Source organism: Salvelinus alpinus, chromosome 4, assembly GCF_045679555.1.
Source record: "Salvelinus alpinus chromosome 4, SLU_Salpinus.1, whole genome shotgun sequence".
In the NCBI taxonomy this organism is placed as follows: domain Eukaryota; kingdom Metazoa; phylum Chordata; class Actinopteri; order Salmoniformes; family Salmonidae; genus Salvelinus; species Salvelinus alpinus.
In genome coordinates this window covers 23,186,246-23,213,264 of record NC_092089.1, presented here as the reverse complement: position 1 = coordinate 23,213,264, position 27,019 = coordinate 23,186,246, and the positions used below count along the sequence as shown (strand labels likewise).

Below are 27,019 nucleotides of genomic sequence, written 5' to 3'. Positions count from 1 at the left end.
CTTCTAGAAATACCAGCCATCATGCCCTGGTATTTTTCAACCAAGTAGGCCTACTTTTTTTGCTCTTCCCCTTTCCATTCAGTTCTATTTTAAATATTATGTTTTATAACCTAGCCTACAAACACAAGACTGTATGAAGCGAAAAAATAACGAACTGAAATAAACCATGCAGAAAATTATGGCATTTCCCACCAAAAGGATGTTATATAAATTCCATGACTGTAAAGAATATCCTACTATTCTCCCATATTACATTTATTAGATTTATTTTAAAAATTCAGCCTGCTCATTGATTGATTTATTGAATTAAATCCGCATAGCAGGAAGAGGCAAAATGTTTTGAATGGGGCCACGAGATCAACTGTTTCCCTACCGATCATACAGCAACATTCCCAAATGTATGTCATAATGACAGGGTCGCGCTGTTGCCTACGGTTGTACAGGTACCTATATGACGTCACCGTTTAACAACGCGGGAAAGACGTCCAGATGTTCGGATTGAACAAAGCTAAACTCGACCTTGAACGTCAACCCGTGCGCGACCATTTCGAGTCAAACGCTCCGTTTCTTCGGCGCAAGGTCATGAAAATGAAAGGAACCAGTAAAAGGGCGGAAGAGAAGGGTGAGTTATTCCAACCATCTCAACAATTTCAGTATATGCAGTCACTAATCAATATTCAGTGTTGGAAAAAGTACCCAACTGTCATACTTGAGTAAAATACTATAATAGAAAATGACTCAAGTAAAAGTGAAAGTCACACAGGAAATTACTATTTAAATATACTTAAGTATCAAAAGTAAATGTAATTGCTAAAATATACTTAAGTATCAAAAGTAAATGTAATTGCTAACATATACTTAAGTATCAAAAGTAAAAGTATAAACCATTTAAAAATCCTTGTATTAAGCAAACCAGATGGCATAATTGTCTTGTTTTTTAAATTTACGGATAGCCAGGGGCACACTCCCAACACTTAGACATAATTTACAAACAAAGCATGTGTGTTTAGTGAGTCCCCCAGATCAGAGGCAGTCAAACTAATGCCAATGTTGTTGGCCTTCTCGTTTTTGCAGTTACATCAGACATCAACAGTGATAAACTGGTGCAAAAGTAAAAGTCTTTTGACCAATGTTCTGTCTGAAAGAACCCTGTGTGCTTAATTTGTCCTCTGTTATTTTAGGCTATGCCGCTCCCTATGATCCATTCTTCAGTGGACCAGTACGAAAGAGGTTTGTGCCGGCCATCATTGGTTGTTTGCCTTCATTCAATCTCGATTTCCATTTGGCCTATTTTACGGTTTGCGTCCCAAAGAGCAACCTATTCCCTACACTAGGGCAGTACCTTTATCCAGGGTCTGTATAGGTTGAAATTTGGGACATATACATACCGATTCTATTTTTTTATTAGCATAGATAAAAAAGCACTGCTAAAATCACAGCATATGCAGAAGCACAAATACAAAATCACGCTCACATTACATCTTAGATTCTCTTTTGAATGCGGACATGCTAGCTTGCTGTCATGTGGATTAAGTCCACCTTGTTCAAGCATCTGAATCAGCTGATTTAATTTCTTTGTGTCATTTCAGGAGCTGCACAGATCTGATCTGCTGCATACTGTTCTTGGCTGTCATAGCTGGTTACATGGTCATGGGAGTTCTGGGTAGGGAAGTCTTCATCATCGTTTGAAGATGGCATGACTGTCATCATATGTTATCTGTTTTATCCCATGCTCATCTAAAAAGTCAGTATCTGAGACGATTCCCCTGTATACTGTTCGGCCATCTTTTTAGTGTACAGCACAGTAGGCCTAGCTACATCGACCGAACCACTGTGAAAGTTCACAGGAACTCAAAATTAAACCCCTGTCATGGAAGTGTGTGATATGATTTCCTCTGATTCTTTCTCTCTCCCTCCATCAGCCTGGTTGTTTGGAGACCCTCGCCATGTTCTCTTCCCCAGGAACTCCACCGGAATGTTCTGTGGAGTGGGGATGAATAGGTGAGTAGCCGTATGTTATATCTACCTAGTTATAGGTCCTATGTTATGTCTACCTAGTTATAGGTCCTATGTTATGTCTACCTAGTTATAGGTCCTATGTTATGTATACCTAGTTATAGGTCCTATGTTATGTCTACCTAGTTATAGGTTCTATGTTACTGTATGTCTACCTAGTTATAGGTCCTATGTTATGTCTACCTAGTTATAGGTCCTATGTTATGTCTACCTAGTTATAGGTCCTATGTTATGTCTACCTAGTTATAGGTTCTATGTTACTGTATGTCTACCTAGTTATAGGTCCTATGTTATGTCTACCTAGTTATAGGTCCTATGTTATGTCTACCTAGTTATAGGTTCTATGTTACTGTATGTCTACCTAGTTATAGGTCCTATGTTATGTCTACCTAGTTATAGGTTCTATGTTACTGTATGTCTACCTAGTTATAGGTCCTATGTTATGTGTACCTAGTTATAGGTCCTATGTTATGTCTACCTAGTTATAGGTTCTATGTTACTGTATGTCTACCTAGTTATAGGTCCTATGTTATGTCTATCTAGTTATAGGTCCTATGTTACTGTATATCTACCTAGTTATAGGTCCAATGTTACTGTATGTCTATCTAGTTATAGGTCCTATGTTACTGTATATCTACCTAGTTATAGGTCCAATGTTACTGTATGTGTACCTAGCTACAGGCCATGCATCAGAAAATATGGATGAGTCCTAAACAGAACTATAAAGTGGGTCACTCTAAAGGGGTATAGGGTGCCTGTCAGGATGCTGGAACAGTGGCCTGGATGTGCAGTATGCTAACTCATTGAGTGTCTGAAAGAGATCATGTTGAGACAAGTCAGTCTTTGTTTGTACCTGTGTCTTGTCAGAGACCAGCCCAGGATGATCTATGTGGACATACTGAAGTGTGCCACGACCACCAAGGTGATGGCAGCAGCGCTCGGAGGCGTACAGTGTCCCACCACACAGGTCAGACTCAAACTGTATCTGTACGATCACATCCTACCTGTCCCCGTCTGTTTGACCAGAGTCACGTAGGACATAACAGATAGGACATAATGCATAGGATACAACATAGAGCTTAGGACACACACCACCTAATGTAATAGTCAACAGTATGGGGCCACATCATATGCGGAATAGGGTTTCATTTGAGATTTGACTCTCTCTCTTGATGGTTTCACTCACACTTTCGTTACCTGTGATACGTCAAATGTGAGACTGCGGGCAATCAAGGTTTGCCGTACACTAATGTCTGGTCCCTCCCATCTCTCTGTCCCTTCCTCTGCAGGTGTGTGTCCCTAAGTGTCCGTCTCACTTCTGGATGCTGTCTGCTGCTGCCTATGACCCCGACGCCAATCCCAAAGACTTCTTCCATCAGCAGTACTGTGACCACAGCCTCAACCTGACTACCACCACCTGGGTACCGGGCATTTTACACTGTTATCAATGTGCTTATAGAGACTGGAACTGGGTGTGTGAGACCATTAGTCCCAAGCATTCTGTCAAGCATAGCTGCATTACAGTGTAGCTTATGTCTGTGTTTCATTCTGAGTTAAAGGGTTTGGGTGATTGGAAAACATTTTAATTTGAGACATTGATTAGAAACAGATGTAGTTTCTACATGAGTGTGTCTGTTATACAGTGCTTCTGTATATTGGCCATCCTTCTAGTCATGTTTGGTCCTGTACTCTCTCTTTCAGACTGTCCAAGAGATCCTTGATGCAGAACTTTGTCCGTCCTTCCTTGTTCCAAGTAAATCAGGTGAAGTAGTTTAACATGGCATCCATCCTCACATCTACTGACAGGACTGTTAATGTCTACATTAAATAATAGTTAAATAAAGGTTAAATCAAATGAAAATGATGTCTACATAATCATGGTACAAAGGATGAATTGAAACAGCAGGAGACTGAAGTGAATCCACTCTGAACCTTTCCCTCACTCTACCCGTCCGTATGTTGCCGTTTGAATCACTACAGCTCTGGGGAGGTGTTTGCCCAGTCTACATGCTCTCAAAAGTGCTCCTTCCAACTTCACTCTGCCCGGAATGGCCTCCGTCAACGAGACAGTCAACAGCATCAGAAGCGCCATGGGGTTATCATTCATCCATTGAACTAATATTCTCCTGTGGATACTATACGCTGTGTCCCAAATGGCACTCTTTCCCTTTTGTAGTGCACTATTTTTGACCAGGGCCCATAGGGAATATGGTGCCATTTGGGACACAGACTATGTGTGTCTAAACAGATCATCACTGTCCCCTAACCTACTATATCTTTCCGTTATTCCAGCTCACTGATATCAGGCTTCAACAGAAAGGCCATAGGAGTGAGGATCTTTGAGGACTTTGCCTCCTCCTGGTACTGGATCTTACTGTAAGTCTGAGCTTCCAACTATCTCACAGTGGGCGCATAGTACTACATAGAGCCATGGTACTACATAGAGCCATAGTACTACATAGAGCCATGGTACTACATAGATCCATGGTACTACATAGAGCCATAGTACTACATAGAGCCATGGTACTACATAGAGCCATGGTACTACATAGAGCCATGGTACTACATAGAGCCATGGTACTACATAGAGCCATAGTACTACATAGAGCCATGGTACTACATAGAGCCATGGTACTACATAGAGCCATGGTTATATGGAACTCTATTCCACATCAAGGAACTCACGCAAGCAGTAAAATCTGATTTTAAAAAAACAGATAAAAATACACCTTATGTAACAGCGAGGACAGTGAAGAATCACACACACAGGTACAATCACACACATACAAACACACATAACATACACACTATACACACATGTACACCTGGATTGTGTTGTACTGTAGTTGAGTAGTGGTCTGAGGGTACACAATTCATGTATTGTGAAATGTGTTCTAAAATGTATTTGAATGTTTCAAAATGTTATTATAATGTATATTACTGCCTTAATTTTTGCTGGAACCCAGGAAGAGTAGCTGCTGCCTTGGCAGGAACTAATGTGGATCCATAATAAATACAAATACACAATATCCTTACTGATCCACCATAGTGTCTATATCCTTACTGATCCACCATAGTGTCTATATCCTTACTGATCCACCATAGTGTCTATATCCTTACTGGTCTGCCATAGTGTCTATATCCTTACTGGTCTGCCATAGTGTCTATATCCTTACTGATCCGCCATAGTGTCTATATCCTTACTGATCCACCATAGTGTCTATATCCTTACTGATCCACCATAGTGTCTATATCCTTACTGATCCACCATAGTGTCTATATCCTTACTGATCCACCATAGTGTCTATATCCTTACTGATCCACCATAGTGTCTATATCCTTACTGATCCACCATAGTGTCTATATCCTTACTGATCCACCATAGTGTCTATATCCTTACTGATCCACCATAGTGTGTATATCCTTACTGATCCACCATAGTGTCTATATCCTTACTGATCCACCATAGTGTCTATATCCTTACTGATCCACCATAGTGTCTATATCCTTACTGATCCACCATAGTGTCTATATCCTTACTGATCCACCATAGTGTCTATATCCTTACTGATCCACCATAGTGTCTATATCCTTACTGATCCACCATAGTGTCTATATCCTTACTGATCCACATAGTGTCTATATCCTTACTGATCCACCATAGTGTCTATATCCTTACTGATCCACCATAGTGTCTATATCCTTACTGATCCACCATAGTGTCTATATCCTTACTGATCCACCATAGTGTCTATATCCTTACTGATCCACTATAGTGTCTATATCCTTACTGATCCACTATAGTGTCTATATCCTTACTGATCCACCATAGTGTGTATATCCTTACTGATCCACCATAGTGTCCATATCCTTACTGATCCACCATAGTGTCTATATCCTTACTGATCCACCATAGTGTCTATATCCTTACTGATCCACCATAGTGTCTATATCCTTACTGATCCACCACAGTGTCTATATCCTTACTGATCCACCATAGTGTCTATATCCTTACTGATCCACCATAGTGTCTATATCCTTACTGATCCACCATAGTGTCTATATCCTTACTGATCCACCACAGTGTCTATATCCTTACTGATCCACCATAGTGTCTATATCCTTACTGATCCACCATAGTGTCTATATCCTTACTGATCCACCATAGTGTCTATATCCTTACTGATCCACCATAGTGTCTATATCCTTACTGATCCACTATAGTGTCTATATCCTTACTGATCCACCATAGTGTCTATATCCTTACTGATCCACCATAGTGTCTATATCCTTACTGATCCACCATAGTGTCTATATCCTTACTGATCCACCATAGTGTCTATATCCTTACTGATCCACCATAGTGTCCATATCCTTACTGATCCACCATAGTGTCTATATCCTTACTGATCCACCATAGTGTCTATATCCTTACGGATCCACCATAGTGTCTATATCCTTACTGATCCACCATAGTGTCTATATCCTTACTGATCCACCATAGTGTCTATATCCTTACTGATCCACCATAGTGTCTATATCCTTACTGATCCACCATAGTGTCTATATCCTTACTGATCCACCATAGTGTCTATATCCTTACTGATCCACTATAGTGTCTATATCCTTACTGATCCACCATAGTGTCTATATCCTTACTGATCCACCATAGTGTCTATATCCTTACTGATCCACCATAGTGTCTATATCCTTACTGATCCACCATAGTGTCTATATCCTTACTGATCCACCATAGTGTCTATATCCTTACTGATCCACCATAGTGTCTATATCCTTACTGATCCACCATAGTGTCTATATCCTTACTGATCCACTATAGTGTCTATATCCTTACTGATCCACTATAGTGTCTATATCCTTACTGATCCACCATAGTGTGTATATCCTTACTGATCCACCATAGTGTCCATATCCTTACTGATCCACCATAGTGTCTATATCCTTACTGATCCACCATAGTGTCTATATCCTTACTGATCCACCATAGTGTCTATATCCTTACTGATCCACCACAGTGTCTATATCCTTACTGATCCACCATAGTGTCTATATCCTTACTGATCCACCATAGTGTCTATATCCTTACTGATCCACCATAGTGTCTATATCCTTACTGATCCACCATAGTGTCTATATCCTTACTGATCCACTATAGTGTCTATATCCTTACTGATCCACTATAGTGTCTATATCCTTATTGATCCATCATAGTGTGTATATCCTTACTGATCCACCATAGTGTCCATATCCTTACTGATCCACCATAGTGTCTATATCCTTACTGATCCACCATAGTGTCTATATCCTTACTGATCCACCATAGTGTCTATATCCTTACTGATCCACCATAGTGTCTGTATCCTTACTGATCCACCATAGTGTCTATATCCTTACTGATCCACCATAGTGTCTATATCCTTACTGATCCACCATAGTGTCTATATCCTTACTGATCCACCATAGTGTCTATATCCTTACTGATCCACCATAGTGTCTATATCCTTACTGATCCACCATAGTTTCTATATCCTTACTGATCCACCATAGTGTCTATATCTTTACTGATCCACCATAGTTTCTATATCCTTACTGATCCACCATAGTGTCTATATCCTTACGGATCCACCATAGTGTCTATATCCTTACTGATCCACCATAGTGTCTATATCCTTACTGATCCACCATAGTGTCTATATCCTTACTGATCCACCATAGTGTCTATATCCTTACTGATCCACCATAGTGTCTATATCCTTACTGATCCACCATAGTGTCTATATCCTTACTGATCCACCATAGTGTCTATATCCTTACTGATCCACCATAGTGTCTATATCCTTACTGATCCACCATAGTGTGTATATCCTTACTGATCCACCATAGTGTCTGTATCCTTACTGATCCACCATAGTGTCCATATCCTTACTGATCCACCATAGTGTCTATATCCTTACTGATCCACCATAGTGTCTATATCCTTACTGATCCACCATAGTGTCTATATCCTTACTGATCCACCATAGTGTCTATATCCTTACTGATCCACCATAGTGTCTATATCCTTACTGATCCACCATAGTGTATATATCCTTACTGATCCACCATAGTGTCTATATCCTTACTGATCCACTATAGTGTCTATATCCTTACTGATCCACCATAGTGTCTATATCCTTACTGATCCACCATAGTGTCTATATCCTTACTGATCCACCATAGTGTCTATATCCTTACTGATCCACCATAGTGTCTATATCCTTACTGATCCGCCATAGTGTCTATATCCTTACTGATCCACCATAGTGTCTATATCCTTACTGATCCACCATAGTGTCTATATCCTTACTGATCCACCATAGTGTCTATATCCTTACTGATCCACCATAGTGTCTATATCCTTACTGATCCACCATAGTGTCTATATCCTTACTGATCCACCATAGTGTCTATATCCTTACTTATCCACCATAGTGTCTATAGCCTTACTGATCCACCATAGTGTCTATATCCTTACTGATCCACCATAGTGTGTATATCCTTACTGATCCACCATAGTGTCTATATCCTTACTGATCCACCATAGTGTCTATATCCTTACTGATCCACCATAGTGTCTATATCCTTACTGATCCACCATAGTGTCTATATCCTTACTGATCCACCATAGTGTCTATATCCTTACTGATCCACCACAGGGTCTTGTATTATAGTGTCTGGAGATCTGAGAAGAGGCTCTGAGCCAATGCTTTGTAGTCTTGTTCACAGCCAACCTATAAGCCTGGCAATTGCTTTTCAACTAACCAATGCAAATGCTTGTCAACATTTTTACACTTGAATCATTTAGCAGACACTTATCCAGAGTGACTTACAGGAGCAATCAGGGTTAAGTGTCTTGCTCCAGGGAACAGCGGCAGATTTTCCCCTAGTCGGCTCTTAACCGCTAGGCTACCGGCCGCGCCAACCGGCAACAGCCAACCGGTACTAACGCTAGTAAACCAACCAACACTAAATCTTGTCAGTCTACCAGCACCAACTAGTCCACTGGTGTTTTACACTGCCTGAGCTGTCTCTGTTCCAATATCCACACTATCCTACCACGTAGCAATGTGTTGACCATGTATTAGAAGTGGTATGTCAGTATAGACATTGGATGTCTAGTTGTTTGCAGTGGTCTGGTGGTTGCTCTGGACAGTTGCTTGTCAACCAACACTAATGCCAGTCAGCCAGAGTGTTTAGCATGCCCATACCATGCCTCAGCTGCTCTCCAACAGTTTGCTGCGTGCTGTGTTTGCAGTGGTCTGACGCTGGCTCTGCTAGTCAGTGTGGTGTTCATGTTGCTGCTGAGGTACCTGGCCATTGTCCTGGTCTGGATTCTCATGGTGGGACTTCTGGTGGTGGGAGGCTACGGTAAGTCTGGCTCATACAGCCCTGCAGCCTGGACTAGATTATGTGGATCATATGTAGGGATAAAGTGGTGGTGTCTGTCTGTCTGTCTGTCTGTCTGTCTGTCTGTCTGTCTGTCTGTCTGTCTGTCTGTCTGTCTGTCTGTCTGTCTGTCTGTCTGTCTGTCTGTCTGTCTGTCTGTCTGTCTGTCTGTCTGTCTGTCTGTCTGTCTGTCTGTCTGTCTGTCTGTCTGTCTGTCTGTCTGTCTGTCTGTCTGTCTGTCTGTCTGTCTGTCTGTCTGTCTGTCTGTCTGTCTGTCTGTCTGTCTGTCTGTCTGTCTGTCTGTCTGTCTGTCTGTCTGTCTGTCTGTCTGTCTGTCTGTCTGTCTGTCTGTGTGTGTGTGTGTGTGTGTGTGTGTGTGTGTGTGTGTGTGTGTGTGTGTGTGTGTGTGTGTGTGTGTGTGTGTGTGTGTGTGTGTGTGTGTGTGTGTGTGTGTGTGTGTCTGTGTGTGTGTGTGTGTGTGTGTGTGTGTGTGTGTGTGTGTGTGTGTGTGTGTGTGTGTGTGTGTGTGTGTGTGTGTGTGTGTGTGTGTGTGTGTGTGTGTGTGTGTGTGTGTGTGTGTGTGTGTGTGTGTGTGTGTGTGTGTGTGTGTGTGTGTGTGTCTGTCTGTCTGTCTGTCTGTCTGTCTGTCTGTCTGTCTGTCTGTCTGTCTGTCTGTCTGTCTGTCTGTCTGTCTGTCTGTCTGTGCTTGCAGACAAGAAAGACAAGGGCCAAAATGCTTTGCTTACTATTTTGACTTTCCAATCTTTTGTATCTAGCAATCACTATTTTATACTCACATACTAGCCTTATTTGGTTTTCTGTTAAATCTAGAATTATGACAGAATTTGCATAATGGGTTCTTCTCCTCCCCAGGAATATGGCACTGCTACACAGAATACTACCATTTCAGCACTTCTAAACTGAAGTTCGGTGATCTAAGCTTCAATACAAATATCTCAGTCTACCTTCAAGTCAAAGAGACCTGGCTTGCTTTCTGTGAGTTTGATCATTATGTACTGTCTATGGGTTATGTTGGGCCTATATCAGTGGAGGCTGCTGACGGGAGGACAGCTCATAATAGTATCTGGAACGAAGTAAATGGAATGGCATCAAGCCCTTGGAAACCATGTGTTTGATGTATTTGATACCATTCCACTCATTCCGCTCCATCCATTACCACAAGCCCATCCTCCCAAATTAAGGTTCCACCAGCCTCCTGTGTCCTCTATTGTTTTGGTGCTCGGTAGTCAAAGAGACCTGGCTTGCTTCCTGTGAGTTTGGTCATTATCTAACGTCTAAGGGTTGTATATTGGGCCTATATTGTTTTGGTGCTTGGTAGTCAAAGATTGGCATATGTTTCTATTTATTTTATTTAACATTTTTTATCCAGGATGTCCCATTGAGGTCAGAAGACCTCTTTTACAAGGGAAACCTGGCCAGCTCAATAAAAACCACTATTTCTTTCTTTCCTCAGTGATCATCCTGTGTGTGTGGGAGTCCATTTTGATTCTGGTGCTTAGTTGTCTCAGGAGGAGACTCTCTGTTGCTGTTGCTCTCATGGAGGAGTCCAGCAGGTCGGACATTGCCTCAGATTTGATTTATTGTATCTATTAGCGTTTTATCCTGTATGAAATGAGGTGTAATGTGTGTGTTCTGTCTGCAGGGTGGTGGGTTACCTGATGTCCACCCTGCTCTACCCTCTGTTTACCTTTGTTCTGCTGGTGGTGTGTGTGGCCTACTGGGGAATGACCTCCCTGTATCCTTTGGCCCATCATACATGGGGTTTCCATTTCCAATGCTTTCTAATGCATAAGCTAAATGGTTATTTTTACTACTTATTTTGTCATGTGTGTTTTAGCCAGGGGTTGGAACAGAACAGAAAACGAGAAAAGAACAACATTTTTAGAGGAACAGAGAGAGAATCGGGAACGAAAGTGATCTATACTGTTCTGGAACAGAACCGTTATTTTAAAAGCATTGGAACCGGTTAATAACGTGCTTTTAGGTTCCAGTTCTTTTAGGTTCCAGTCTCACAAAAAAACGCAACAAAGCGCCTATGTCATTCAGAAACGTATTCCAGTGTCTGCCTGCCAACTGAAAATCTTTACCAGTGTGTGTGTGTAGGCTACCTCCCCCTCCCCCTTCCCCCCGAAGTATAGTCTACTGTAGCCCCCCCGAAGTATAGTCTACTGTAGCCTCCCCCCTCCCCCGGAGTACAGTCTACTGTAACCCCTCCCCATCCGGAGTATAGTCTACTGTAGCCCCCCCGAAGTATAGTCTACTGTAGCCCCTCCCCCTACCGAAGTATAGTCTACTGTAGCCCCTCCCCCTCCGACGTATAGTCTACTGTAGCCCCCTCCCCCCCCTTCTAAGTATAGTCTACTGTGGCCCCTCCCCCTTCGAGATATAGCCTACTGTAGCCCCTCCCCCTTCGAAGTATAGCCGACTGTAGCCCCTCCCCCTTTGAAAGTATAGTCTACTGTAGCCCCTCCCCCTTCGAGGTATAGTCTACTGTAGTCTCTCCCCCTTCGAAGTATAGTCTACTGCAGCCCCTCCCCCTTCGAGATATAGCCTACTGTAGCCCCTCCCCCTTCGAAGTATAGCCGACTGTAGCCCCTCCCCCTTTGAAAGTATAGTCTACTGTAGCCCCTCCCCCTTCGAGGTATAGTCTACTGTAGCCCCTCCCCCCTTGAAGTATAGTCTACTGTAGCCCCTCCCCTTCGAGGTATAGTCTACTGTGGCCCCTCCCCCTTTGAAGTATAGTCTACTGTAGCCCCTCCCCCTTCGAGGTATAGTCTACTGTAGCCCCTCCCCCTTTGAAGTATAGTCTACTGTAGCCCCTCCCCCTTTGAAGTATAGTCTATTGTAGCCTTCTGACGTTACAAGCATGATTCAGAAATTGGAGAGAGAGACTTTTTAGTACAGATTAATGGATTATTCTTTTCAGATACTATTGTTAACACATTTCACATTGGATTCATTTTAATTCTGGTGCTGCTCTGCACACACAAGCTTGTGGTCCATCGTTAAGCCAACTCTCAAGTTCAAAGACATTCAAAGTTCCTTCATAGAAGCCGTTCCTCCGTAGGTATAATTCTGTGGGCCTAATTCAGATAATGCATGTCATAACAGCAAGATGCCCAGTGCTTCAAGCCAAGACTCCTCCTTCACCCTCTCTCGCTCTCCCCCCACCCGCAAAATTTCAGTCGCATCTCGCGCCCTACACTTGTCTGTCCAATGCATGTAAATAGCTTGCCCGCTCCATAGCAAGCTGCTCTATCCACACTGATTGGTGAAGTCATGTAAATAGCTTGCCCGCTCCATAGCAAGCTGCTCTATCCACACTGATTGGTGAAGTCATGTAAATAGCTTGCCCGCTCCATAGCAAGCTGCTCTATCCACACTGATTGGTGAAGTCATGTAAATAGCTTGCCCGCTCCATAGCAAGCTGCTCTATCCACACTGATTGGTGAAGTCATGTAAATAGCTTGCCCGCTCCATAGCAAGCTGCTCTAGCCACACTGATTGGTGAAGTCATGTAAATAGCTTGCCCGCTCCATAGCAAGCTGCTCTATCCACACTGATTGGTGAAGTCATGTAAATAGCTTGCCCGCTCCATAGCATGCTGCTCTATCCACACTGATTGGTGAAGTCATGTAAATAGCTTGCCCGCTCCATAGCAAGCTGCTCTATCCACACTGATTGGTGAAGTCATGTAAATAGCTTGCCCGCTCCATAGCAAGCTGCTCTATCCACACTGATTGGTAAAGTCATGTAAATAGCTTGCCCGCTCCATAGCAAGCTGCTCTATCCACACTGATTGGTGAAGTCATGTAAATAGCTTGCCCGCTCCATAGCAAGCTGCTCTAGCCACACTGATTGGTAAAGTCATGTAAATAGCTTGCCCGCTCCATAGCAAGCTGCTCTATCCACACTGATTGGTAAAGTCGTGTAAATAGCTTGCCCGCTCCATAGCAAGCTGCTCTATCCACACTGATTGGTAAAGTCGTGTAAATAGCTTGCCCGCTCCATAGCAAGCTGCTCTAGCCACACTGATTGGTGAAGTCATGTAAATAGCTTGCCCGCTCCATAGCAAGCTGCTCTAGCCACACTGATTGGTGAAGTCATGTAAATAGCTTGCCCGCTCCATAGCAAGCTGCTCTATCCACACTGATTGGTGAAGTCATGTAAATAGCTTGCCCGCTCCATAGCAAGCTGCTCTATCCACACTGATTGGTGAAGTCATGTAAATAGCTTGCCCGCTCCATAGCAAGCTGCTCTATCCACACTGATTGGTGAAGTCATGTAAATAGCTTGCCCGCTCCATAGCAAGCTGCTCTAGCCACACTGATTGGTGAAGTCATGTAAATAGCTTGCCCGTTCCATAGCAAGCTGCTCTATCCACACTGATTGGTAAAGTCGAGCTAAATGTAAAAAAAAAACATTTCTGAGGTTTAAAAAGGAACAGAAAGGAACGATATAAACAATTAGTTTTTTTTTGGTTCAAACCGATTCATAACTTTTGTTTCCTGGTCGGAACAGTGGAACGGAAACCAAAAAATGATGATTCTGTTCAGAACAAAACGATTGGAAAATCATTTTGTTTCCAACCCCTGGTTTTTGCCTTTAGTTTGGTTGGGTCCTTGACTCGAGGTTCCCCACAGATACTTGGTCACATCAGGGGCCCCTCTCTACAGAGTGGTGTCTCTTAGCGACCCCTCTGTAGATAAGTGTAGTCTCATCAATGGCTCTGAGACCTGCAAGCCACAGGTAGATGGCTTGGCTTCTATTGGTTTCAATTGACAAATTATTCTGATGTCAGAACCCCATGTTTGCAACCCACCTTGAAATTACGTAAACTAGGGGAAACACTGCCTCCCACTTGTCTGATATTTCTTCCCTCCTCTCCTCTCCTCTCCTCTCCTGTCCTCTCCTGTCCTGTCCTGTTCTCTCCTCTCCTCTCCTCTCCTCTCCTCTCCTCTCCTCTCCTCTCCTGTCCTCTCCTGTCCTCTCCTGTCCTGTCCTGTTCTCTCCTCTCCTCTCCTCTCCTCTCCTCTCCTCTCCTCTCCTCTCCTCTCCTCTCCTCTCCTCTCCTCTCCTCTCCTCTCCTCTCCTCTCCTCTCCTCTCCTCTCCTCTCCTCTCCTGTCCTGTCCTCTCCCTACCCAGACGTTCAACTCCTCGGCCTACCCATACTGCCCGTCGGTGCGCTGCATCTTCTTCAAGTACGATGACACAGGCCTGTTCCAGCAGAACCTGGTTTACCTGCAGGTCTTCAACGTCTTTGCCTTCCTGTGGTGTGTGAACTTTGTCATCGCCCTGGGCCAATGTACCCTGGCTGGGACCTTCGCTTCATACTACTGGGCCTTCAGCAAGCCTGCAGAAATCTCACCCTTCGCCCTGTCCCAGTGCTTCATACGCACTCTACAGTAAGACATGAGGGACTAAGGGTTTCTGTGGGTGGGGACATAGGATTGTGCCTTAAGCCACACAGCTCTGACACACACACTTATCCCACCGGACATGCTACCAGGGGTCTTTTCACAGTCCCCAAATCCAGAACAAATTCAAGAAAGCATACAGTATTATATAGAGCCCTTATTGCAGGGAACTTCCTTCCATCTCATATTGCTAAAAAAAAAACAGATAAAGCAACACCTGACAGTACAACGCCTCTCCCCTATTTGACCTAGATAGTTTGTGAGTTTCTACTGATATGTAGGCTACATGTGCCTTTTAAAAAATGTCTGTAGTTCTGCCTTTGAGCTGTTCTTGTCTGTTGATGTTCTGTATTATGTCATTCTGTATTATATTTCTTGTTTTGTGTGGATCCCAGGAAGAGTAGCTGCTGCTTTTGCAACAGCTACTGGGGATCCTAATAAAATACCACAAAGCTTACCTATCTTGAATATGAGGGCACTAGTTGTAGTAGATAAGCTAAGCATAATGATGGGTCAGTTTGAAGAGATATGTAATGTCATATCTTTTTAGACTGTGCGTCTAATTTGGTGTATTTCAGTAGCAAACGTTGGGTTCTGCTTGTGTGTTCATGTGGAGTTCATTATGAAATGTGTTTATTTTTTTAATTCCTGGAAGGTACCACGTGGGCTCTCTGGCATTTGGAGCCCTCCTCCTCACCTGCTTCCAGCTAGTCAGGTTGGTGCTGGAGTACCTGAACCGTAAGACCAGGGGTAAGTCCACACACACACACACACACACACACACACACACACACACACACACACACACACACACACACACACACACACACACACACACACACACACACACACACACACACACACACACACACACACACACACACACACTGCTTCATTGTCATCCACTAGTATGCACAGATAGGTGTGATTTTATGAGTCATTGACTAAAGGGAACATCCTGTTGATGTGACTGTATGATTCTCCAGTCATTGACTAAAGGGAACATCCTGTTGATGTGACTGTATGATTCCCCAGTCATTGACTAAAGGGAACATCCTGTTGATGTGACTGTATGATTCTCCAGTCATTGACTAAAGGGAACATCCTGTTGATGTGACTGTATGATTCTCCAGTCATTGACTAAAGGGAACATCCTGTTGATGTGACTGTATGATTCCCCAGTCATTGACTAAAGGGAACATCCTGTTGATGTGACTGTATGATTCTCCAGTCATTGACTAAAGGGAACATCCTGTTGATGTGACTGTATGATTCTCCAGTCATTGACTAAAGGGAACATCCTGTTGATGTGACTGTATGATTCTCCAGTCATTGACTAAAGGGAACATCCTGTTGATGTGACTGTATGATTCTCCAGTCATTGACTAAAGGGAACATCCTGTTGATGTGACTGTATGATTCTCCAGTCATTGACTAAAGGGAACATCCTGTTGATGTGACTGTATGATTCTCCAGTCATTGACTAAAGGGAACATCCTGTTGATGTGACTGTATGATTCTCCAGTCATTGACTAAAGGGAACATCCTGTTGATGTGACTGTATGATTCCCCAGTCATTGACTAAAGGGAACATCCTGTTGATGTGACTGTATGATTCCCCAGTCATTGACTAAAGGGAACATCCTGTTGATGTGACTGTATGATTCCCCAGTCATTGACTAAAGGGAATCCCATGTTGTGATGTGTCTCCAGGTTCTCAGAATGCCTGTGGTCGGTTCCTGTTAAACTGTCTCAGATGCTGCTTCTGGTGTCTGGAATACTTCCTGAAGATCCTCAACAGGAACGCTTATATCATGGTCAGTCACATGACTGTCTGTCACTGTCTGGCATTCCTTTTAGCAGCCATTAGCATCCATGCACCTCTTCTAGCTCAGCTGGTCATTTATTCTTGGTGTAGGAACATGCAGTTCATACTCGTCAGTAATGTCAGTAATGCATCATTCTGAATGACTGATAGATCGCCATCTACGGGGAGAGCTTCTGTGTGTCAGCCAAAAATGCATACAGTCTGTTGATGAGGCACATCGGACGGTAAGACTGGGTTTATTTGGTTGGTCGATCTTCTGCTCTCTCTTTTATTTTTATTTTTCGTTACTTCCAATATAGTCAAAGACATTGATATTGGTTTCTATGTAAGATGCTTCCAGGTTGTCAAGATTCTTTAATGTGTCATCCTCTTGTTGTCCACAGGGTGGTGCTACTGGACAGAGTGACAGACATGCTCATATTCTTTGGCAAACTACTAGTGGTGGCATTAGTTGGTAAGAGAAGTTTACATGAACTCACATTTGTTTGACCTTTAAGTATGAATAGCAGCCTGAAATCCAGTCTGTTTCTGCCAACATTCCTCTACTTGCCAGTCCTTGTCATGCCAAACTTGTTACTATCACTCCTGAGTGGTGCAGCGGTCTAAGGCACTGCATCTCAGTGCAAGAGGTGTCACTGTAGTACCTGGTTCACATCCAGTAGGGCACCTCATAATTGTCCCAGTGTTGTCTGGGTTTGGCTGGAGTAGGCTGTCATTGTAAATAAGAATTTGTTCTTAACTGACTTGCCTGGTTAAATAATAAACACAAACAGACTGGATTTCAGGCTAAATGAATATTGTGTGTGAACTACTGGACTTCTGATATTATAAGAATCTTCATACACATTAAATAGTATAAAGCATAGTACTGTAACTATGGTGTTGGACATTTTATCTTCAGTGGTTGTGTTTATTATCAGCATCTTGTTTTCCTTCACTAAGGAAGTATGACTAATATAATGATCTAATGGCTGATCTGTCTCTGTTTTACCAGGTGTGTTGGCTTTCTTCTTCTTCTCTGGACAAATCCGCCTGCCTGGCGACACCTTCCAGGCCGAGATGCTCAACTATTACTGGGTTCCCATCCTGGTACGTCCATGCAATTGTGTTGTTACCAAACACTCAACACTCCCAGTCCTTCATTCACATTCTATCTTCGATGAAGACGTTAGACCAGTGTTTCCCAAACTCGGTCCTCGGGACCCCAAGGGGTGCACGTTTTGGTTTTTACCTGAACATTACACAGCTGATTCAAATGATAAAAGCCTGATGATTAGTTGATCATTTGAATCAGCTGTGTAATGCTAGGTCAAAAAACAAAAAGTAAACTCATTGGGGTCCCGTGGACCAGGTTTGGGAAACCCTGCATTAGACGTTGTATGCAGGTTTGAAATGGATTTAGAAATTAGATCATGAAAATGGCTGATTTTCATTTCTTTCACTGTTGAACTTTGTCAAACCTCCTTTGATATCAGATGATTATTTATTTTTTAGCCCGTTTTCTCCCCAATGTTGTGGTTTCCATTTGGTAGTTAGTCTCATCGCTGCAACTCCCGTACGGACTCAGGAGAGGCGAAGGTCAAGAGCCATGCTTCCTTCGAAACACAACCCAACCAAGCCGCACTGCTTCTCGACACAATGCCCACTTAACCCAGAAGCCAGACACACTAATGTGTTGGAGGAAACACCGTACACCTGGCAACCGCGTCAGCGTGCATTGCGCCCGGCACACCACACGAGTCACTAGTGCACGATGGAACAAGGACATCCCTCCCTGCCAAACCGTCCCCTAGTCCGTACGACACTGGGCCAATTGTGCACCGCCCCATGGGTCTCCCAGTCGCGGCCAGCGGCAACAGATCCTGGACTCAATCAAACCCAGAATCTGTAGTGGCACAGCTAGCACTGCGATGCAGTGCCTTAGACCACTGTGCCACTCGGGAGGCAGATATGGGACTATTAACGCAGTAGCCTATGTTGCTAACTGGCGTCTATTTTAGTTACAAGTCACATGTACTGTATGTATCCTCAGCACTGTATTGATTGGTACTGTTAAAAGTCATGCAGCTATGTTGTCGTAATGTTGCTCTGCAGACCGTGATGGCGGGAGCCTACCTCATCGCTCAGGGCTTCTTCAGTGTCTACAGCATGTGTATTGACACCCTGTTTCTCTGCTTCTGTGAGTACCAACACCATCTAACTCTCCAACACCACAACAACACCTAACCCTCCAACACCACAACACCATCTAACTCTCCAACACCACAACAACACCTAACCCTCCAACACCACAACACCACCTAACCCTCCAACACCACAACACCACCTAACCCTCCAACACCACAACACCACCTAACCCTCCAACACCACAACACCACCTAACCCTCCAACACCACAACAACACCTAACCCTCCAACACCACAACACCACCTAACCCTCCAACACCACAACACCACCTAACCCTCCAACACCACAACACCATCTAACCCTCCAACACCACAACACCATCTAACTCTCCAACACCACAACACCACCTAACTCTCCAACACCACAACAACACCTAACCCTCCAACACCACAACACCATCTAACCCTCCAACACCACAACACCACCTAACCCTCCAACACCACAACACCACCTAACCCTCCAACACCACAACACCACCTAACCCTCCAACACCACAACACCATCTAACCCTCCAACACCACAACACCACCTAACCCTCCAACACCACAACACCATCTAACCCTCCAACACCACAACAACACCTAACCCTCCAACACCACAACACCACCTAACCCTCCAACACCACAACACCACCTAACCCTCCAACACCACAACACCACCTAACCCTCCAACACCACAACACCACCTAACCCTCCAACACCACAACACCACCTAACCCTCCAATACCTACACCACTATTACCTCTAACAGGGTAAGGTGGTCTTGTGGTAGAGTAAAGTATAATATAGTAAGGTATAATATAGTAAGGTATAATATAGTAAGGTATAATATAGTAAGGTATAATATAGTAAGGTATAATATAGTAAGGTATAATATAGTAAGGTATAATATAGTAAGGTATAATATAGTAAGGTATAATATAGTAAGGTATAATATAGTAAGGTATAATATAGTAAGGTATAATATAGTAAGGTATAATATAGTAAGGTATAGTATAGTAAGGTATAATAGAGTAAGGTATAATATAGTAAGGTATAATATAGTAAGGTTTAGTAAGGTATAATATAGTAAGGTATAATATAGTAAGGTATAATATAGTAAGGCACAGTATAGTAAGGTACAGTATAGTAAGGTATAATATAGTAAGGTATAATATAGTAAGGCACAGTATAGTAAGGTACAGTATAGTAAGGTATAATATAGTAAGGTATAATATAGTAAGGTATAATATAGTAAGGTATAATATAGTAAGGTATAATATAGTAAGGTATAATATAGTAAGGTATAATATAGTAAGGTATAATATAGTAAGGTACAATATAGTAAGGTATAATATAGTAAGGTATAATATAGTAAGGTATAGTAAGGTATAATATAGTAAGGTACAGTATAGTAAGGTATAATATAGTAAGGTATAATATAGTAAGGTATAATATAGTAAGGCACAGTATAGTAAGGTAAAATATAGTAAGGTATAATATAGTAAGGTATAATAGAGTAAGGTAAAATATAGTAAGGTGTACTATAGTAAGGTATAGTAAGGTATAATATAGTAAGGTGTACTATAGTAAGGTATAGTATAGTAAGGTATAATATAGTAAGGTATAATAGAGTAAGGTATAATAGAGTAAGGTATAATATAGTAAGGTAAAATATAGTAAGGTATAATATAGTAAGGTATAATATAGTAAGGTATAATATAGTAAGGTATAATATAGTAAGGTATAATATAGTAACGTATAATATAGTAAGGTATAATATAGTAAGGTATAATAGAGTAAGGTATAGTAAGGTATAATATAGTAAGGTGTAATATAGTAAGGTATAATATAGTAAGGTGTACTATAGTAAGGTATAGTATAGTAAGGTATAATATAGTAAGGTATAATAGAGTAAGGTATAATAGAGTAAGGTATAATATAGTAAGGTAAAATATAGTAAGGTATAATATAGTAAGGTATAATATAGTAAGGTATAATAGAGTAAGGTATAATAGAGTAAGGTATAATATAGTAAGGTAAAATATAGTAAGGTATAATATAGTAAGGTATAATAGAGTAAGGTATAATATAGTAAGGTATAGTAAGGTATAATATAGTAAGGTATAATATAGTAAGGTATAATATAGTAAGGTTTAGTAAGGTATAATATAGTAAGGTACAGTATAGTAAGGTATAATATAGTAAGGTATAATATAGTAAGGTATAAAGGTATAGTAAGGTATAGTAAGGTATAATATAGTAAGGTATAATATAGTAAGGTATAATATAGTAAGGTATAATATAGTAAGGTATAGTAAGGTATAATATAGTAAGGTATAATATAGTAAGGTATAATATAGTAAGGTTTAGTAAGGTATAATATAGTAAGGTACAGTATAGTAAGGTATAATATAGTAAGGTATAGTAAGGTATAGTAAGGTATAATATAGTAAGGTACAGTATAGTAAGGTATAATATAGTAAGGTATAATATAGTAAGGTATAATATAGTAAGGCACAGTATAGTAAGGTAAAATATAGTAAGGTATAACATAGTAAGGTATAATAGAGTAAGGTAAAATATAGTAAGGTGTACTATAGTAAGGTATAGTAAGGTATAATATAGTAAGGTGTACTATAGTAAGGTATAGTATAGTAAGGTATAATATAGTAAGGTATAATAGAGTAAGGTATAATAGAGTAAGGTATAATATAGTAAGGTAAAATATAGTAAGGTGTAATATAGTAAGGTATAATATAGTAAGGTATAATATAGTAAGGTATAGTAAGGTATAATATAGTACGGTATAAAATAGTAAGGTATAGTAAGGTACAGTATAGTAAGGTATAGTATAGTACGGTGTAATATATAGTAAGGTATAGTATGGTACAATATAGTAAGGTATACTATAGTAAGGTACAATATAGTAAGCTACAGTATAGTAGGATACAGTATAGTAAGGTACAATATAGTAAGCTACAGTATAGTAAGGTACAATATAGTAAGCTACAGTATAGTAAGGTACAATATAGTACGGTATAAAATAGTAAGGTATAGTAAGGTACAGTATAGTAAGGTATAGTATGGTGTAATATATAGTAAGGTACAGTATAGTAAGCTACAGTATAGTAAGGTATAGTAAGGTACAGTATAGTACGCTACAGTATAGTAAGGTATAGTATAGTAAGGTACAGTATAGTAAGGTACAATATAGTAAGGTATAGTAAGGTATAGTGAGCAACAGTATTGTAAGGTACAGTATTGTAAGGTACAATATGTAAGCTACAGTATAGTAAGGTACAATATAGTAAGGTATAGTAATCTACAGTATAGTAAGGTATAGTAAGTTATAGTAAGGTATAGTAAGGTACATTATAGTAAGGTATAGTAAGGTATAGTAAGGTACATTATAGTAAGGTATAGTAGAGTAGTAGAGTAGTAGAGTGACTCCAGTGTTTCTCCCTCATACAGTGGAAGATCTAGAGAGGAATGATGGAACTATGCAGAAGCCTTATTACATGTCCAGGAACCTGATGAGGATCCTCCGCAAACCCAAACCGTTTGTTACAGCCCTGCCAGAGTAGTAGTAACCTTTAACCCCCGAGTTAACCCCTAACCTTTAGCCCAACCCTCTTCTAATAAACCTATCAGCATTCTCATTCAGGCTACCTATGGTGTATCTATTTAGGGAGTAAGAAATGCATCCTTCCTTGTTAAAAGAGGAAGTATTTATTAGAAATAGAAAATATTATTCTATACATTCCAATTACTTCACCATTACTGCACAATACTACACAATATATGCCTTCTCTTACAGGAATACTTCCTCTAGAGCCTAATGATTGATAGAAATGTAATGTGATCACTGTACATGAACAAACTCTGTGAGAGGTCAAGGCCCAGGTCTGGGCTGTGCTATGACTGTGTAGGCCTTGGCTTTGAGTACCACACTGGCTACTCCTGTCAGGTCTGGTAGAGAGGTCTGGCTTTCAGCAGGTACGAACTGGAAATCACGCAACAAGTAGGCGGTGAACAGAAACAATTCCATTTTGGCCACGGCCTCCCCCAAACACAGCCGAGCGCCCCCGCCGAAAGGCAGGAGAGCACGCGTCGAGGCCCCCCCACCCTCCAGGAACCGCTCTGAAAGAGATAGGGTCTACTGTTAGCTGCTGCTGGAACTATGTTGCTGAGCCAAGTGAAAGGAATGCTAGGCCTGCATCCCAAATGGTACCCTATTCCCTATATAGTGCACTACTTTTAACCTGAGCCTTATGGGCGCTGATCAATAGTAGTTCACTCTATAGGGAATAGGATGCCATTTGGGACATTGCCAGTACACTCAATAGCCCAGCACCTGGTTTGAAGGCATAGGGATCCGTCCACACTGCAGGGTCATGATGCGCCCCAAACAAATTGGGGATGATGACAGTGTTTTTAGGGATGAAGTAGCCTGCAATACTGAACACATATGGAATAGACACAGAATTATACATTGCACATACATTGAGTATACCAAACATTAGGAACACCTTCCTAATATTAAGTTGTACCCCCCCCTCCCTCAGAACAGCCTCAATTCATTGGGACATGGACTACAAGGTGTCGAAAGCGTTACACAGGGATGCTGGCCCATGTTGACTCCAATGTTTCCCACAGTTGTGTTAAGTTGGCTGGATGTCCTTTGAGTGGTGGACGATTCTTGATACACACGGGAAACTGTTGAGCGTGAAAAACCCAGCAGTGTTCCAGTTCTTGACACAAACTGATGCGCCTGGCACCTACTACTAACTTACCCCATTTTAAGGCAATGGAGTATTTTGTCTTGCCCATTCACCCTCTGAATGGCACACATACACAATCCATGTCCCAATTGTCTCAAGGCTTTAAAAATCCTTCTTTAACCTGTCTCCTCCCCTTCATCTACACTGACTGAAGTGGATTTAACAAGTGACATCATTAAGGGATCATAGCTTTCACCTGATTGGCCTGGTCAGTCTGTGTCGTGGAAAGAGCAGGTGTTCTTAATGTTTTGTGTACTCAGTGTATAAACATATGATGAGGTATTCCTTTTAGGTAGAAAAACGGCACAGAAGGGAAGTTGGCAGGGCAAATGTACTGTACAAAGCAGAGTAACAGCATCAAAACATAAGCTCCCATAGGATGGTGAAAGTTACACATAGCTGTACAGTACTTTCCCACAGTGCATTTATTGAGATGCTCTGTAGAGTAATCTTATACAGTAATGATATACATTAATGATATACAGTAAAGATATAGAGTAAAGATATACAGTAATGATATACAGTAAAGATATACAGTAAAGATATAGAGTAAAGATATACAGTAATGCTATACAGTAATGCTATATGATACTACAGTAAGTATATCTCAGAGGAGACTGGTGGGAGGGGTTATATGAGGACAGGCTTATTGTAATGGCTGGAATGGATTTGATGGAACGGAGTCAAACACATCAAATAAATGCAAACCACATGTTTGACTCTGTTCCATTTATTCCATTTTAGCCCGTCCTCCTATAGCTCCTCCCACCAGCCTCCCCTGGTATATCTTCCATTCACCTGCTGTCTCTGATGGCTCTGTGAGGCACGGCTAGCGGAGCCACAGGTCTGAGTCTGAGCCCCTCACTGATCACAGCACACAGAACTGGCAGCCTGTGTCTGTCACTGTACTGAGGGTAGCGCCCGTCCAGCACCGAACACATCTCATCATACACTCTGTACTGCACCTAGGGAGGAGGAAAGAGAGAGAGAGAGAGAGAGAGAGAGTAAGAGAGACGGAGGGAGAGAGAAAGAGAGAGAGAGTTGGATGGAGGGAGAGAGAGAGAGAGTAATAGAGACAGAGGGAGAGATAAAGAGAGAGAGAGTGAGAGAGATGGAGGGAGAGAGAAAGAGAGAGAGAGTTGGATGGAGGGAGAGAGAGAGAGAGTAATAGAGACAGAGGGAGAGAGAGAGAGAGTGAGAGAGATGGAGGGAGAGAGAGATGGATGGAGGGAGAGAGAGAGAGAGTAATAGAGACAGAGGGAGAGATAAAGGGAGAGAGAGTGAGAGAGATGGAGGGAGAGAGAGAGAGAGAGAGAGATGGATGGAGGGAGAGAGAGAGAGAGTAATAGAGACAGAGGGAGAGATAAAGGGAGAGAGAGTGAGAGAGATGGAGGGAGAGAGAAAGAGAGAGAGAGAGAGAGATGGATGGAGGGAGAGAGAAAGAGAGAGAGAGAGATGGATGGAGGGAGAGAGAGAGAGAGAGAGAGAGTAATAGAGACAGAGGGAGAGATAGAGGGAGAGAGAGTGAGAGAGATGGAGGGAGAGAGAAAGAGAGAAGCATCTCACCATGTGAAGTGATCTCAAACGTAAGTTTTGACTTACAGTCTATAATGGAATGCAAGTCAACAACACATCTGTGGGTTTCAGTCTAGTTCCATCTCTATAGAATACTATGTAATGCATATATCAAAGGTCTGAGGACACTGGTGAATACAGTGTAGTGTAGTGTATTGTAGTATAGTGTGTAGAGTAGTGATACATTTATTAAACATAAGAATGAGTGTGAGTTTTTGTCAAAACCCGGCTCGTGGGAAGTGACAAAGAGCTCTTATGCGACCAGGGCAGAAATAATAATATAATAGTAATCAATAATTTTGCTCTTTATTTAACCATCTTACATATAAAACCTTATTTAAAACCTTAATCTAAAATTGTGAATAACTCACCACAGGTTAATGAGAAGGGTGTGCTTGAAAGGATGCACATAACTCTGCAATGTTGGGATGTATTGGAGAAAGTCTCAGTCGTAAATCATTTTCCACACAGTCTGTGCCTGTATTTAGTTTTCATGCTAGCGAGGGCCGAGAATCCACTCTCACATAGGTACGTGGTTGCAAAGGGCATCAGTGTCTTAACAGCGTGATTTGCCAAGGCAGGATACTCTGAGTGCAGCCCAATCCAGAAATCTGTCTGTGGCTTCTGATTAAATTAAATTTTCACAGAACCGCTTGCTGTAATTTCGATGAGGCTCTCTTGTTCAGATATCGGTAAGTGGACTGGAGGCAGGGCATGAAAGGGATAACGAATCCAGTTGTTTGTGTCATCCACTTTGGAAAGTACTTGCGTAATTGCGCACCCAACTCACTCAGGTGCTTCATATATCACATATCACATATATCACATTTGACATTGTCCGTAAGCTTGAGTTCATTTTCACACAAAAAATCATACAATTATGGAAAGACCTGTGTGTTGTCCTTGTTAATGCAGACAGAGAAGAGCTCTTCTTAATCATAGCCTCAAGTTTGTCCCGCACATTGAATATAGTTGTGGACAGTCCCTGTAATCCTAGATTCAGATCATTTAGTCGAGAAAAAACATCACCCAGATAGGCCAGTCGTGTGAGAAACTCGTCAGACAAGTGAAAATTATGGTCACTAAAGAAAACTTTAAGCTCGTCTCCCAATTCCAAAAAACTTGTCAATACATTGCCCCTTCATAACCAGCTCACTTCTGTATGTTGTAAAAGCGTTACATGGTCACTGCCCATATCTTTGCATAGTGCAGAAAATACACGAGAGTTCAGGGGCCTTGCTTTAACAAAGTTAACCATTTTCACTGTAGTGTCCAAAACGTCTTTCAAGCTGTCATGTATTCCCTTGGTAGCAAGAGCCTCTCGGTGGATGCTGCAGTGTACCCAAGTGGCGTCGGGGGCATTTGCTTGCACGCATGTTACCACTCCACTATGTCTCCCGGTCATGGCTTTTGTGCCATCAGTACAGATACCAACATGAGCAGCAGCTAGGTTTGGCTACATATGGACCGTTAGTGGAATTCCCGTGAGTAACGGTTAATGTGATTGCATGTTAATTATTTGACTAGGCTACCTGTATTCGACATTGTTGTTATTCCGCTGAACACTAAATGGTTTAATTTTATTTTTGGCAGTGAAACAAGGCTACTCAGGCGAGGAAAAAAGCCTCACCCAAATGTATAGCCCCGTTGGACTGTTTGAAAATGTGAAGCAGAAAACATTTTTAAAAAGTGTGAATCACATTGTTATTTGACGTACTCCAGACAACATTACGCGTACCCCGGGTGGTAGTATAGTCTATCTAGTT

At 41.8% G+C, this 27,019-nt stretch overlaps 2 protein-coding genes across 2 annotated transcripts in view; one reads left to right on the top strand and one right to left on the bottom strand.

Moving 5' to 3' along the window:
- Nucleotides 1-588: 588 nt before the first annotated feature.
- LOC139572545 (choline transporter-like protein 4) lies at nt 589-22,542 on the top strand. The gene is made up of 22 exons (XM_071395256.1): nt 589-622; nt 1,182-1,230; nt 1,590-1,663; nt 1,923-2,001; nt 2,884-2,983; nt 3,306-3,437; nt 3,718-3,778; nt 3,997-4,111; nt 4,309-4,392; nt 9,332-9,444; nt 10,336-10,458; nt 10,937-11,036; nt 11,126-11,218; nt 14,127-14,232; nt 14,630-14,889; nt 15,557-15,651; nt 16,615-16,718; nt 16,880-16,953; nt 17,113-17,183; nt 17,724-17,818; nt 18,824-18,908; nt 22,369-22,542. The coding sequence occupies exons 1-22, from the start codon at nt 589-591 to the stop codon at nt 22,479-22,481; spliced, it is 2,160 nt and encodes a 719-aa protein (XP_071251357.1). The 3' UTR covers nt 22,482-22,542.
- Nucleotides 22,543-22,610: 68 nt separating this feature from the next.
- Nucleotides 22,611-27,019, bottom strand: part of cyp21a2 (cytochrome P450, family 21, subfamily A, polypeptide 2) — a 16,713-nt gene continuing 12,304 nt past the window's right edge. The window contains exons 10-12 of the mRNA XM_071396087.1: nt 24,477-24,643; nt 23,252-23,355; nt 22,611-23,037 (exon numbers count right to left, since the gene is read on the bottom strand). Of these exons, the coding sequence (XP_071252188.1) occupies nt 22,790-23,037; nt 23,252-23,355; nt 24,477-24,643 (519 nt within the window). The 3' untranslated portion in view covers nt 22,611-22,789. The remainder of the gene's footprint in view (nt 23,038-23,251; nt 23,356-24,476; nt 24,644-27,019) is intronic.